The sequence below is a fragment of the Nicotiana attenuata genome, chromosome 1 (assembly GCF_001879085.1).
Source record: "Nicotiana attenuata strain UT chromosome 1, NIATTr2, whole genome shotgun sequence".
Taxonomy (NCBI): Eukaryota; Viridiplantae; Streptophyta; class Magnoliopsida; order Solanales; family Solanaceae; genus Nicotiana; species Nicotiana attenuata.
In genome coordinates this window covers 99197284-99213560 of record NC_031989.1, presented here as the reverse complement: position 1 = coordinate 99213560, position 16277 = coordinate 99197284, and the positions used below count along the sequence as shown (strand labels likewise).

Below are 16277 nucleotides of genomic sequence, written 5' to 3'. Positions count from 1 at the left end.
TAGAATGAAAGCTAAAAGGGCAAACTAAGATGTTTTCAGAAGGGATATTATGGCCATTTTAATTGCCACAAAATAATTGCCATTAAAGATGCGAACTTTTAGTGGTAATTATTTTTAATTTAGCGGCTATAAAAAATAGATGCTAAAGAAGTATAAATTAGTTGTTCGGATTGGATTTAGTAGCCATTATAATTGCCACAAACAATTGCCCTTATAGATGCGATTTTTAGCGGCAATTATTTTGGATGTAGCGGCTATAATAATGGACGCTAAAGAAGTATAATTAGCCATTTTGTATTGGAGTTAGTAGCCATTATAATTGCCGCAAATAATTGCCGTTAAAGATAATAACTTTTAGCGGCAATAAAACATACAGTTTACCAGCTTTTGCGAGAATAGCCGCTAAAGGCTTTGCCGACCCCAGTTTCAGCGGCAAAAGATTAATGGCCGGTAAAAGATATAGCGGCTATTATTATTGCCGCTAAAGCCATTTTGTATTGCCGCTAAAGGTCTTATTTGTAGTAGTAGGAAGAAAGACCTGCACATGGTGTTTATTGACCTAGAGAAAGCGTATGACAAGGTTCCTAGAGAAGTTCTCTGGAGAAGCTTGAAGGCAAAAGGCGTGTCGGTTAAGGACATGTATGATGGGGCAAAGACTCGGGTTAGGACAGTAGGAGGTGACTCTGAGGATTTTCTGGTTGTTATGGGGTTACACAAGGTTCTGCGCTCAGTCCGTTTCTATTTGCCCTGGTGATGGACGCGTTAACACATCACATTCAAGGGGATGTGCCATGGTGCATGCTATTCGCCAATGACATAGTTCTGATTGATGAGTCGCGAACCGGTGTTAACGAGAGGCTAGAGGTTTGGAGACAAGCTCTTCAATATAAGGGTTTCAAGCTTAGCAGGACAAAGACGGAATACCTGGAGTGTAAGTTCAGCGCTGAGCAGAGGGAAGTGGGCGTGGATGTGAGGCTTGAATCACAGGTCATCCCAAGTAGAGACATCTTCAAGTATCTTGGGTCGGTTATCCAGGGAGGAGGGGAGATCGACGAGGATGTTACACACCGAATCGGGTAGGATGGATGAAGTGGAGGTTAGCATCTGGAGTATTGTGTGACAAGAGAGTGCCACTGATACTCAAAGGTAAGTTCTATAAAGCGGTGGTTAGGCCAGCCATGATGAATGGGGCTGAGTGTTGGCCGGTTAAGAAATCACATATCCAGAAGATGAAGGTAGCAGAAATGAGGATGTTGAGGTGGATGTGCGGGCATAGTAGGATGGATAAGATTAGGAATGATGATATTCGGGAGAAGGTGTGCGTGGCTCCCATTGATGACAAGATGGGGGAAGTAAAGCTCAGGTGGTTCGGGCACATTCAGAGGAGAAGCCCAGATGCTCCGGTAAGGAGGTGCGAACGACTGGTGGTGGAGGGCTCGAGAAGAGGTAGAGGGCGGCCTAAGAAGTATTGGGGGAGGTGATTAGGCAGGATATGGCGATGCTTCAGATTCCCGATGACATGACACTTGATAGGAACATGTGGAGGTCGAGTATTAGGGTTGTAGGTTAGGAGGTAGTTAAGTCTTGTCTTATGCCATATCTTTGGGAGACTAGTTTGGTAGGGATAATATTTTGCCTTTGCTTTGTATCATTCTTCTTGATTTCATATTGTTCTTATATATATATATATATATTCTTTCATATTATTTCTGTGGTGGTACTAATATTGTCTTCTTTTGTCTTTTTGTCTTCTTGAGCCGAGGGTCTTTCGAAAACAACCTCTCTACTCCTTCGGGGTAGGGGTAAGGTCTGCGTACACACTATCCTCCCCAGACCCCACTAGTGGAATTTCACTGGGTTGTTGTTGTTGTTGTTAATGAAAATAAACAGTATCTTTATAATTTTTTCTAGAAATTATTATCAAGGTGTGTAATGAAATGAATAAGACCCCTTTACCCTTAACTAGAACTTTCAAATTTGAGTCTCGAAAATAAATTTTTTTGCCTAGTAAGTATCTCTTCCATTTAATAGTTTTTTAATATGCGTTCAATCGGGTCAATCAATTTAGAATAAGCATAAAAAATAGATAATTTTTGCAATAATTGTCTACAAATATATTTGAAAGAGATGACACAAAAAAAAGGGGGTAAAAATCAAAAGCTCATTTCAAGTGGGAACTTTAAGTAATTAAAGAATACTTTTGGGGGTAAATGAAAACATTTTATCTCCTCAAAACTCCAAAATCTAAAATTTACTCTCCACCCCTCACCAATCTTCAATTCTCCATTTCTCACTTCTAATTTCCACATCTACAAACCAAGTAACCAACACACAAATACAGACACTACGAAGTACAAACTGAGCTAGCTAGGGTTTCACTTTCCGAGCTTCCCCGCCACCTCCACCGTCTATGGCCGAAGTAATGGACGTTCCGGCGGACGGATTAGAGCGCCGCCGTGACCGTGAACGAAGCAAAGAGAACAATTCCGTCGAAGATCCGCCGGCATCTTCTCCGCCTCCTCCTCCTCCGCCGCCGAGGCGCGGCCGCGACAGAGATTCACGGGAACGGAGAGACGACAGAGATTTTGATCGCCGAGGTGGTCGTGGGGACTATTATGACCGTAACCGGTCTCCTCCTCCACCTCTTCGAGAGCGGGAGTACAAACGTGGACGGCCTAGTCCTAGCCCTCCTCCTCCTCTTCCTCCTTATCGAGACCGCCGTGGTGGATATTCTCCTCCTCACCGCCGTTCGCCTCCGTTTCCACCTTATAAGCGCTCGCGTAGAGATGACTATGATGGCGGCCGCCGTGGAAGCCCTAGAGGTGGTTTCGGGCACGGTGATCGAAGGTAAGTCGTAACGTTTCATTTTCTCTGGTTATGCTCGTAAATCTTCTTTTAGATCTTCAATAATTAGTCAAATTAGCTAACCGATAGGAATTGTACCTAGTGGTTAATGAAGTAGGCTTAATGAAGTAGGCAGAGAACTATGAAGTCTTAGCGGAGGCAAAAAAAAAAAGACCTAAGTCTTGCTGGACAAAACAAAGTTGTTTGGTAACTGTAATAGTACCGTGATAAAGAAGGTTGGATTTGAGGTTTAGTTGTTGTTGCTGCTGTAGCTAAGTAGTAGGAATTACATTACATAAATAAATAAGTGGAGACAGTGGTGGAACCAAATATTTTAACATGTGATTCGAAAAATGCGAACTTGCATGGTGAGTGAAAACACTAACTATGTTGGGGATTTAACAATTCACATCAACAACAATAAACTTAGTGAAATCACACTAGTGTGGGGTTTGGGGAGACCGAGGGTAGAGAGGATGTTTTGGATAGATCCTCGACTCAGGAATAGAAAAGAGAGCAATAAACAAACAATAGCATCAACAAGGTAATAGGGCAAAAAAAAGCAATTGGCCATGTATAACAAAGATCTAGGAATAAGAAAATACTATTCTAATATTACCGGTAAGAATGACACACCTTGTACCAACAAGGAACTAAGAATAGTAAAATAAGACTAGTACTAATACTGCCTAACAATTCACATATAAACCATATGAATGAAAATATTTGCTTATACCCTATTTATATAGTGTGACTTTTCCACAAGGTGGATTCTATTGAAAAAAGCATAATAATGAATTATGAGTTCAACTCATCTTGTTTAGCAGAAAGTTGCTCATTGTCATACAATCACTTATTCACAAAATTTATGTGGGGCAATAGTTTTCATTTCCTATCTCTTCGAAAGTCCTTAAAAATGGGCTAAAAAAGGAAGAGCATTATTGGGGAGAACCAAAGTGAACCTCATCTTCCGTTCCTGAAATTGTTAAAAAAACAAAAATCATCTTTTTGTTTTTTCTTTTCATTAGCTTTCCACGGGAGGGGTACAATTTAGATGTATGCCAAGGTCTCAAACAAAAGGGAAATAAAATTTTGATCCGAATCCCATCTTTCGACCAATTTTTTGGAAATTCTGTTTATGATAATTGCACACCATTATAAGTACATTTAATATGCATTTCTCTATTTCAATCACTGCAGATCTTCAACAACACACTTCTATCTGCCATTGGGTATAGGGGCAGACCCAAATGATTCACCACATTTAAAAGTTGAAAACAACAAATTTCTGGGCTACCAAAAAGAAAAAAGTAGAAGGAACACTTACTAAAATTAATATGGTGATGCACATTGTTGGTTTCAGCATGTTAGATTAGTGCATTTCAGCTGGATTTGGTGGGATAGCATAACGATGCAATATAGTATACTTTCCAGGGCGTTGCTCATTTTTGATAAAAACTCGTAATAAAAATGTCTAAATGCTGGCAAGGGTTGCCTAAGTTGAGTTTTTGCGGGTTTACTAGTAGAGCATAGATGTTACTATGTTAAGCTGGAAAGTTTAGCTTCTGTGTGGTTCCAGTTTTGATTGGTAGTATAAGGTTCATATTATCTGTTGTTCAAACAACAACAACTTCATCTTAATTATGTGAGATTGGTAATATCAATCCTCTGTACCATTCCACTCTCTTTGGATCATTTCATTCGAACACTCGATAATGTGTTATTTCTTTGAAGACTGACAGACCTTTTATTTAGTTTCACATGCACAGTTACATGTTTAAGGTTGATTCATTTATGTCTGTATGCCCTAGCGTACATGTTGAGTTGCCATCATTTTGTGTATATAAACGTGATTGGAGGATAGGGATATTAATAGCTTGGCCAAGCTTCTAAAATCAGCTTATTTTGAGAAGTGCTTTTCTCAAAAGTACTTTTTAAAAAAGTGCTTTTGGTGAGAAGCAGTTTGTGTTTGGCTAATTAATTTGAAAAGTACTTTTGAGCAATAATTAGTGTTTGGCCAAGCTTTTGAAAACTATTTTTAAGTGTATTTTTCTCAAAAGTGCTTCTCAGAAAAATGCTTTTGGAGAGAAGCTACTTTTTTCTGCTTCTCCAAAACTGTTTCTGCTTCTCCTCAAAAGCACTTTTTTTCCTCCCAAAAGCTTGGCCAAACACCTCAATTTTTGGGCAAAAGTGCTTTTGGCCAAAAAAAGGCACTTTTGGCCAAAAAAAAAAAAGCTTGGCCAAACAGGCTATAATACTGCTAACACAAAAAAAGATAGATATAAATACTGTTAGCAAGTCACCTATTGGTTATCACTGAGAACTTGCTTCAATTTAAGCGTATATCTCTTAATTTCCTGAAAGTTCATGATTGGACTCTATTTGTGGATTCTCCTAACATTTTCATTGATATTACAATTGAGGATGTCATAATGCTGCATCTGTACATGGTTGCTTCCTCCCCTTTTTACCAAACTTTCATTGCTTTTGCCGGTGTTCAAGAATCTTTCTTTGGTCATAGTTGATATCATGTTTATTTTCTGTTGTATCTGGATGGCAAACAGCCATTTCTTATTCCCATGTACTAATATGCAATTAGATTCAATCGTTTGTTTGATGCTGTTCTTTGTAGTTGGATAAGCACCAAGTTTGTAAACACTATAACTTTTCTTGTATCGACTATTGAGTGATGGATTTGTGGAATTTAATTAGCGGTGAAATAAGTGACTGAATCTTTATGATTGAATGTTGGATCATCAGTAAGAGGAATGAAGTAACTAAACAATGATATCAATATGAAGACATTTGAAGGTGAAGAGTCCGCAATCTTTTAGTGAAATCCGTACTTTGCGTCTTATGTTGGTCTTCACCCACTGGGACACCTTGGTTTGTGAACTTTGGTGGTAAACAGATTGGCAAACTTAACCAATGGCTGATCATTGAGCTTCTAAGGCCCAATGTATCATCCACAATACGAGTGCTGCTAAAATGTGGATGTTGAGGTGAATGTGTGGGCATAAAATATTTAACAGAAAAATAGAAATAACCATATCTAATAGAAGGCACAGGTAGCACACAAAGAGAATAAAATGAGACAAGATCCACATAGATGGGTTGTCCATGTTCTTTTAGACCTCCAAAAGCGCATGTCCCGAGGTGTGCCAATATGATGGTTGAAGGTGGCAAAAATGGACGCGGTAAACTAAAAATCAAATTTAGAGAAGTTTCAAGAGACCTACTCGAAATCCATGTGGACATAACGAGGAACAACACACAGTATAAACAAAAGATCAATAAAGGGGATACCCACTAGTTGAAAGTCATGTTGGTAGGCTCAGTTCGTTTTTTCTAATTTCAGTTAGTTTGGTTCACGACTTCAAGCTTTTCAAAAATGGGCTTCTTTTGACAAAAAGGGCTTCCATGTTAATTTTTCGGGTGCTGCTTGTGGAATCACAATTTCTTCGGCGGAACTTTTCCTTAAGTTGGGCCATTTCAAGCGGACAACTGATTATAAGCGGCTATAGCAAGATAATTGATTGATAAATTGAAGTACCAAGAATATTAGGATAATTCTTGTCCTTTATACCTGAGGAACCTACGATTTTTCCTGCATTACATATTTCATATTTCCTGTTGTCGATTTTCTTGCAAGTGTTTTTATGATGGTTCTCTCAAAATCTTTTTGCTATTGCAGATTTGGTTATGACTATCAACCTGGTTACGAGCGTGAGATGGGGGGTAGACCTGGTTATCCTGATGAGAGGCGTCACGGACGATTCGCAGGCCGCTCGGCTGGTGGCTATCGAGGTGGTCAGTTTCATTAATATTCTACCCTCGTGGAGTATTGGCTTTCAGTGGGCGTGTTAAATGTGTAGTATTTATGCTATTAGAAGTTTATAAGTTTATTTTGACTAATATGTAGTTTAAAGCACGACTTGCTTTATCGGGTAATTAGCAAATTATGATAAGTCAAACAAGTTATGTCTTGCCCTTTGCTTTGTCATCTTAGAGAGTGTTTGACTGTTTGGGTTAGCCCAAAGCTCGTCAAACTAGCTTTTAAGCACTTTATTGGTTTATTTTTGTGCTTGGTAAACTCCAATAGTGCTTTTAAAACAAAACAAGCTAAAACAAGCAAAAGCGGTAGTTAAACCTATTATCTCTTGTTTTTATAATTCCAAAGCAGCCTTCTCTCACTAAAAGCCCAACCTGCCTTCTTTCTTTTCCTTCTTCTCACATTGCTAGTTCCTTTCTGCCATAGCAGGTATTTTTCTTGGTCTGCAAATGGTTCTTTTGTAGACTACTTGGCTATAGACTGTACAACCGTAGCTAAATCGTTGACTTCCTGAATCCCGAGTTTTTTTTTTTAGAAATTCACATAATTTGATCAAACTTGAAGTTGTAGCTCAATCATTTATTAAATGAAGTAAATAAAAGCATACATCAGAGAACTTGTAGCCTTACTTTCAATGGCAAGTGCAAAGCCCGGAAGAGAGAACCACCTTCCTTCATGGGTAAGTCGAGATAGAAAATGCCTCAAGTACAACTATAAGACTATGAGATGGATCTAAACTATTAGGATTTGATGATTGCATGGGAGATTCGTTACATTTAAAACTGAAAAATTGATATTGCATATTCGCAAGGGTTAACTGTGTAAATGTAGAGAATATGCGAGACCAAAGTGATAACTATTTGTTAATGATATTTGTAACGTTGAATTGTTGGTTTTCTATATGAGTTTCTTTTGCACTATTTAAGTATGTCTTTGAATTTTTCTTTCAAGCTTTAGTCAAATTATTAATTACTATTCTCTCTGTCCCAATTTATTTGCGGTGTTTACTGGGCACAAAGCCACTTATTCTTTTCATCTAGTCTTTAGTCGAGGGTCTATCTGAAACAACCTCTCTGCCCTCCGAGGGTAGGGTAAGATCTGCGTACACACTACCCTATCTCAGGCTCCACTTGTGGGAACTCACTAGGTTTGTTGTTGTTGTTTTGACTGGGCATAGAGTTTTGTAGAGAACGAAAAACTTTTGAACTTGTGGTCTAAAATGAGCCACAAATCTTTGTCTGGCTATAAATCAACTTATTGAGGGTAAAATAGGCATTTTAACTTTAAATTGTTACTAAATATAGAAAGATGTCATTCTTTAGACTGTCTAAAATGTGAAAGAGTGTCACATGAATTGGGATGGAGGGAGTGTATGTTATTTACATAAATAATTTATGTTTATTAATCTCTATGTTTATTAAATAATCTTATCCAATCAATTTATAACTTATGAATTGAGACGCAATTTTTGTGGTTGAATTAATTTAAAATTAAAGATGCTGCAATTGTACACTCATTTTTAGTATTAACAACTTTAAGGGTATTTCAGTCATTTTAATTGGAAAAATATTTATCATCACTCTTTTACCAAATACATTAATGGCCTAGTTTCAGTTTCAACACTTTATCTAAACAAGTAAATGTTTATTCATAAATTTAGCTCCAACACTTGAGAAAAGTGCTTTCCAACACTTGGTGCAAAAAAACTACTTAAATTAAAAATGAAGCAGGCTCTTAGTTTGAATTCCCCTATAATCCACTGATGTCTCCAATGAACTTGAGGGAGAAGAAATTTTTATATTTGAACCTTTTTGACATAGTCTTTTAGGTAAATTAGTTAATGTACATTCAGTTTTACGTTCTAAGATTTTAATCCAGTAATATTATTCATGATCAAGTTGTTTGTCCCAAATTTTTGTGGCATTTGGCATTTCTAGGGATCGACTTTTGACCTATATTTTTTTGCTAGACTGGGGGAAAGGCCGGGGAGGATTTGCAGATACTTTCGGCGCAGGGAGCAGTCAAAGGTACGAGTTTGTGTCATTAAGCATTTCTCTTTCCAATAGTCTCGTTTCTGCCTTTATAGCTCCTTGTAACTTCTATAATCGCAAAGGAGCATCTTTTTTCCCACATAACTCCCATCTAGTTAACTAAGTGCTAGACATTCCATAGTGGGTGTTTAGTCTGCAGTAGCGAGTTCAGCTGCATGGAGAATGCTATTCTCACTTGAGTAAAATTGTTTGCTCCATGTTATCTTTGTCATGTCACATTTTGCTGACTAAATTTTTTGCTCTGGTTTTTATTTGGGCATCAATAAAGTAACAAGAAAATTGTGTTTCTTGAGGTAAATGAATCTCTTTTGCATGTCTGCTTAGATGGAAAAGGAAAGTTAAATAATAGGAATGTGGGTGGTTACAACTTATAAAAGTCTACTCCCCCCCATAGTGTGCGAAAAAATAAGGAACTCTTTTTGGAGGCCTGTAGTTTTTCCAACAAAACACAGTTTGTAAATGTGGTCCTCTCCCTCATTAAATGTTGGACGATGAGCTCTCATGCACTTCTTTCCTTTTCCATCCAACTAAATAGTACCTTTATGCATCAGAGTGTGAGATTTAAGAAGGATTTTGTGATTTTCTTTTAGTTGAATTGTTATATGAAAATGACGTTGCACTTGTATTGTTTCATCAGTTTTTCTTAAAAACGTCACATCATTTGGTTTGAATAATTGATGTACTCTTTTGAATATGTCGCAGAGAGGGATTGAAGTCTTATAAGCAATTCATTCAGGAGCTTGAAGATGATATTTTGCCAGCTGAAGCTGAGCGCAGGTCAGAATGGGGAAGTCTTGTTCTTTAGATGTTTCAGCTAAGCTTAATTTTTTGGCCTCTGGTATAACTTGCAGGTTTTTTTATTTGAGTACATCTTTTCTCGTGTATATGTAAATGTGTCGCTGTAAAATGACTGAGCTAATTCTCCTTGTATGCAGGTATCAAGAATACAAGTGTGGGTATATAGAAGCACAAAAAAGAGCTTATTTTAATGCACATAAAAATGAAGAATGGTACACTTCCAGCTCAGCTAGCCTTCCCCTGCTATCTCTACTTGCTGCAGTTCTCTAATAGAAGTTTTTTGCCTATGCAGGTTGAAGGACAAATACCATCCTACAAACTTAATTTCTGTTATTGAAAGGTAAGCTTTGATGCTGTTGTATAGAATTTTTGTAGGGAGAGCTTTGGAGATGCTCTTGTTTGGTACTTGGACTTACCGCTTTTATACCTTTCACCTATTGTTCTAACCCAGTGTATAATTCTGGTCCTATTAATCTCTTCCTTTCTGTCTTAATGTCCTGTAGGAGGAATGAGCTCGCAAGGAAATTGGCGAAGGATTTCCTACTTGATTTGCAGAGTGGAACTGTAGACATGTAAGATCTGTTGTTCTTTGTATATCGATGTGCAGGATAAAATAATGTACTGCTAACTGAAGTGATTCTTCATTGCACAAAATAGTGGTCCTGGTGTTACACCTGCTTCTGCAAACAAGTCAGGACAGTCAAGTGACCCAAATTCCGACGAAGAAGCCGATGAAGGTGGGAAAAGGAGGCGGCATGGGAGGGGACCCACTAAAGAAACTGATTTACTTTCAGCTGCTCCAAAGGCTCACCAAGTTAGTTCTGATCCCAGGAGAGTCCAGATTGATGTTGAACAAGCACAGGCACTTGTGAGGAAGCTTGACTCGGAGAAAGGAATAGAGGATAACATGTTATCTCGATCTGATAATGATAGGGGAAGCAGAGACAAGTCGCATGGTTCCTCTGGCCCTGTTATTATCATAAGGGGCTTAACTTCAGTAAAAGGTCTCGAGGGAACTGAGCTGCTTGATACGCTTCTAACCTATCTGTGGCGCATTCACGGGGTAGATTATTATGGCACGACAGAGACAAATGAAGCTAAGGGTCTTCGGCACGTGAGAGTGGATGGCGGCAAGACTTCTGATGCAACAAGCAGTGGAGCAGAATGGGAAACAAAACTAGATTCGCATTGGCAAGACAGGCTGAAGGGTCAGGATCCTTTGGAGCTAATGGCTGCAAAAGAAAAAATTGATGCAGCTGCTGCTGAAGCCTTAGATCCGTATGTACGTAAGATTAGGGATGAGAAGTATGGCTGGAAATATGGTTGTGGAGCCAAGGGTTGTACAAAGCTCTTCCATGCTGCCGAATTTGTCCATAAACATTTAAAGTTGAAACACCCTGATCTGGCAGTGGATGTTACTACTAAAGTGCGTGAAGATTTGTACTTCCAGAACTATATGAAGTAAGTGCAGTACACAGTAGTATCTTATTTTTTAACCTTCCTTATTTTTAGTCACAAGGCTAAAGGCTTTAAATGATCTCAGTGATGAAAATGCTCCTGGTGGGACTCCTGTAATGCTGCCATCTGTGCCGGTAAAGCATCCATGTCTCCTTTCTTTATTTTATTCACCATTTCGTGTGTTTCTTACTTTGCATACAAGTGTTTGAACCTCTTTAATTCTCTACTCCAGGCTTCTTCTCATACTTTTTTCTAATATGTGACTTACGTAATGCTGTGGTGCCCAGCTATTATGTCTTGTGAATTTTGCTGCTTTTTTCTTTTTTAAATTGTAATTTGATATCACTAATCTGTAATTTCTTCTTTAAATTGTAATTTGTAAATTTCCAAATGCCTGATTATTAAGTTGTAATTTGATACCGGGATTATTTTCATTTACAGGAGTAACAAAACGACCCCTTTGAACTTGTCCAAGAGACAAAGAACTTTTAGATTGGAATCCGTGACCTTCTATTTAGGCGTAGCTAATGATTTAAGCATTTTTCTACATGATAGATATTGTGATACTGGATAGTTTAAGTCACAACTGATAGTCTTCTAGAAACTTGTTATAGAATTGCTAGGCTGGATTCTATGATCCTCTATTTACATAAAAAGCTAGTAAATTTAGCCTGTTTTCTAAATTTTATCTAAACTTTTCAACATTCTTCAGTTCTCTAGTGTCCTGATGGAAAAGAGCTTGGAACTGAAATCAAAGTTCTGAATTTAGCATATCAAAATAATTGGAAACATATACTGATTGTTGTCCCCAGGGCTTTGGTTCAACGGTAAATGTAGTACAATAGAAAAGGTGGTAGGCGCACCTCATGAGTTGAACCAGATCTGGTATTTAAGTGGAGAAGGGCGGAGAAATGGGCTCATTTACCTCTGAGTTTTTGTAGCTAGAAACTACGGATTCCTTGGTTATTGGAAAAACCATATACTGATCGCCTTGGTGGTTTGGACAAGTGTGCATCAGTACCTCATAGGATTTTAAAATCACTGATAAAATTTCTAACAATGGTGAAGTAAATGTTTGATTTGTCCTTGTGTCATAAGAGTGTGCTAAGAGCTTGGATGCAAAAAATACCATCACACATCATCCCAGCCAGAAAATTGATGATTGCATGTTTGAATCCTCAATATTGCCTCCACATGATGGCAGTTAGTGATGTTTAACATGATTGTTTAACCTGAGTAATTCGGTCTCCGACGTCTTTATTGCTGAGATAAATTCATACCAGCTAGATTGTTCTTTTTGTTGTTAGCACCCGTATTATAAGGCTAAGTTCTGCTATTTGTCATCTGTGCTTCAATGCTGTTTATCTTCTTTTTTGTGTTCTTGCTTATGTGATCTTGGCGTATTGTCCTGAAGGAGCTAGTCTGTTTTAATATGTTGATTCGATAAGGAAACATTGTGATCTCATGTATAATTCAGTCCTCTTTTTATCATATTTTTCAATCTGTGATGATTTTAACAGCATGTGGATGCTATGCAGATAGAGAAGCCACTAAGGCGCCGGCCTGGGCTAGATGGCCGACTGAAGGATGACAGAGGTAGCCGTAGAGATCGTGATGGTCGAGCTAATGGTGGTGAAAGGTTTGATTTGTCTGACAATCCGAAATCTGGGGATTTTCAATCTAATAATGATGGTGCCAGTGGGGGAAATCCTGATGAAGAAATGTTTGATACTTTTGGTGGACAAGGGATTCCAGTTGCTTCTTTCCCTTCAGACATGGCTCCTCCGCCAGTGTTGATGCCTGTTCCTGGTGCTGGGTAACTTAAAATGATTCTCCCACTTGTTATATTTTCAAAACTAGGTCTCAGCTATGACTAGTGTATTGCTCTTGAATTTTTGATTATGCCTTTTCACTGCAAGTGCAGTCCTCTTGGGCCTTTTATTCCTGCGCCTCCTGATGTTGCAATGCGGATGATGCGAGAACAAGGAGGCCCTGGTCCTTTTGAAGGTGGTAGAAATGGGATGTCTGGGTCTGCAATAAGTGGGGGGGCCCCGATAATTGCTTTACCTCCTGGATTTCGACAGGATCCTCGTCGTTTGCGAAGGTATTTTGTGCCTTGTAATATTTTCAGATTGATAAATGGTGAAACTACTAGTTACCATCATTCAAATGTCCCATCTCACTAAAATCTGTGAAATAATCAATTGTGAATTTGGCACTGTTTTTGTATAGCTCCAGGGAAATTGGTAAGACATAATATGGTTATTTCAAGTGTTGCTATTGTGTTTTGATGACTTGTAAAGTTTGTCAATAAAATCTAGATAATGGCTCTTTGGATGGGTTTGATATAAGATTACAATATAGGCTTTGCATTGTCTTGTGTGGTGTCTAGACGCACTAAAAACAACCAGGAAATAGAAGGACTGAGTTATGGGTTGTGTGAGTAAGGCCTGGATCAGCTTATAAATGGCTCCTGGAAAGTGGATAGTGCTTTGTGCTAAAAAATATAAATGGGTATGGGCTTCATCCGCATTGACACAACATTTTGTCCCAACTCCAACATATTGATAGGTATTAACCATCCTAAATTTATGGTGTGGCTCAGATTCTTCTTGTTGATGTTTTTTATATTGATTATCTCCTATTTTCTTGGTTATGTAACGTTCCGAGACAATATGATGTGTAATTTAACGCTTTTAGCTGTCTACCCCTTACTCTCTAGAACATCCTGTGCATGTTTTACGCCTTGCGATGTCTGTTACTCCGAATAAAAGTTCTTCTTAAATTTTCATTTTGGTATGTGGTTATAACTTGTTTGATATGTTCTTTTTGGTAATTTTGAATCTGGTTATTTAGGTATATTTTTATTTACATGTGTTTTCTAAGTTAACTTTTGTATCTACTTTAAAATATGAAAAATTAAAAATTGAGATACAATGTACATTGCTGGGTTCTGCAAATGCTGCGTTGTGTAATTGGGCCTTCAGAGGATGAAAGCAAAGACGCTGAGCGTGGGATGTTTCTCCATGGACCATTAGCACTTAAGTAGGTAGTATGGAGGGAAAGAAATATGAGGTTTTTTTGAATCTAATGAGCTTCTGTTTTTTCTGATCAAGTAAAGTGTAATTTTATTGATTAAGGGAAAATATGAGGTTCCTATTTGTATAGAAGATTGGGTGTCTTTGCAGAGAATCATATGTTCCTGTTGATTCTCTGTTTTGTGGTGCACCTCTTGTATACGGGAGCCTTACCATTATCAGTAAGATTATACTTTACTTGATTAAAGAAAAAGAGAAGAAATCCATGATACTTAGACTGCAAGATACTTATGCTACGACTTGGAGCTACTGCCACGTTTATGCACTACTTTGAAAAAGCAATTCTTGGGACTACTGACTACTAGACATGAGGGCACATGTTCAAGATAAATCGGTGTAAGCTGGTTCTTCTGTGTCTGTAGACTAGGTTGAAGTGGAATTTTGATCACGCGTTCCATGTAGAAAAAATAAGACAGGTGGAGTCCAGTTTGTGTAAATTTTCACTTCTTCTGCTTATGTTCTCAAGGCAATATTCGGAATCAAGAAAACTCATTTGCTGCTCAAGTAGATGGAGGAATGCTTTAAGTACCAAAGCTGAGTTATTCCTGATCTGCTAGCTCTATTTTTCTTTTAGAGTTGCAATTGCACACCTTTTCCCAAAAAAGTAACCATGCAAAAATGAATATGCCTAAGTACCAGTGTGTCATGTATCATGCATTTAGTTGTGATGTGTTATGTAATATAGTAACCTACATCTCCTGTTAAGAATGCATAGGGCATCACTCCTACAATGTTTTTAAAATGCATCTGTCTGTTTCCGTGTAAATATGGGATATTTTGTGGACGCTGAATAGGAGTCGAGTTAGATATACAAGGATTTACAAATAGCAGCATTTTGTTGGTGTTACATATGCTGGAGGCATCTGAATCTACCTTCAGAATTGGAGGAAAAAGAGTGATAGTACATAGAGCTATATTGCTCGAGCAGCTAATGATTATCTGGTTATATCTTGGTAGAATTCTTGTTCCATTCAAGGAATTTCTACCCTAATATGATGTAGTTTTGTTTTTGAATAAAAATGTGACTGACCTGAATACATATTTTGCCATATGATCTAATTTATAATAATCAGACACTATACTTACTTTCTTTGGAAAGAAAACTATCCATGCTTTCTTTATTAATCTATACTGATCTACATTTCAACAATTTCGCAGCTATCAAGATCTTGATGCACCTGAAGATGAAGTTACTGTAATAGACTACAGGAGTTTGTAGAGTAGACATGGAGAATGGTGTAATCTTTCTTCAAGTGGGTAGAAGGCAACCTGCATCGCTGCACATGCAACTGTGTTGATGTCGAAGCAAGAGCGGGTACTTGACTGTCTTGAAGTTATGGGGAACCAACTGCATCGACATGCATAGTTGGTCTTTTAGTTGAAAGAGAAAACATGGTGGGGCCTGGATGTTATTAGATTTTCTTGGTGCAGTAGTGTCCACTTGCTAGCTATTTCCAGGTTCTGCATTAACGTTTAAGCTCGCAGAATATCCAATTTTTTTCTCCTCCCCACTTGATGTGTGGTGAATTTAGGAACTTTGCTGATAAGAATTTGAAATGAGAGAATTACAAATACTAAGATATGCTGATGTAAAATATATTTTGTGACTAGAGTTGTCAGTTGCTTCTTCGGGGACATCCGGCAAAAATGGGACTAGAGTTGTGAGTTTGTTTTTGGTGTTGCATAAACTTAAATCGAAGAAAACCATGTAGCTGTTTAGATTTCTGATAACATGGAGCAGTTACCTTGATTGTGAATGCTCATAGGATCCGGTGATTCTTTTATTTTCCCTAGCCAATTATTTTGTTACGATCGCCCCAAAACAGAAGAAGGTATTTATGAATGTAAGTTATCAGAGTTATCTAGTACATATCCCAGCAGAGACAAGAGACGAAACACTGGGTGATTTTTTTCCATTTGTCGTGGTGGGTTGAGTTATCCGATATCTGTATTGATGGTGAGTGCGCGGGTATATGACATGCGCCTTTCATTAAGATTTATCAGTTAATGATACATAGTGAGTGCGCGGGTATATGACATGCGCCTTTCATTAAGATTTATCAGTTAATGATACATAGTCTTACATCCGTTTATCACTTTATCATTAGTAATTACTATAGTTTAATGCATACGCAGGGTTCGAGTACGTTTTTCAACCGAAACCAAATTAGCGAGAGCTTCAAGGTCAATATCAAG

General features: G+C 38.0%; 1 protein-coding gene across 2 annotated transcripts; it reads left to right on the top strand.

Annotated features, from left to right (window-relative positions):
* LOC109230961 (serrate RNA effector molecule) lies at positions 2251–15865 on the top strand. Of its 2 annotated transcripts, none has more exons than XM_019396476.1 (12): positions 2251–2847; positions 6539–6651; positions 8646–8703; positions 9430–9504; positions 9663–9737; positions 9818–9865; positions 10029–10097; positions 10183–10986; positions 11069–11117; positions 12522–12799; positions 12908–13087; positions 15240–15865. In XM_019396476.1, the coding sequence occupies exons 1-12, from the start codon at positions 2411–2413 to the stop codon at positions 15298–15300; spliced, it is 2247 nt and encodes a 748-aa protein (XP_019252021.1). In that variant the 5' UTR covers positions 2251–2410; the 3' UTR covers positions 15301–15865. The 2 variants fall into 2 exon arrangements, with proteins under 2 accessions (XP_019252021.1, XP_019252012.1); XM_019396467.1 differs by having other exon boundaries at positions 2252–2847; positions 6539–6654.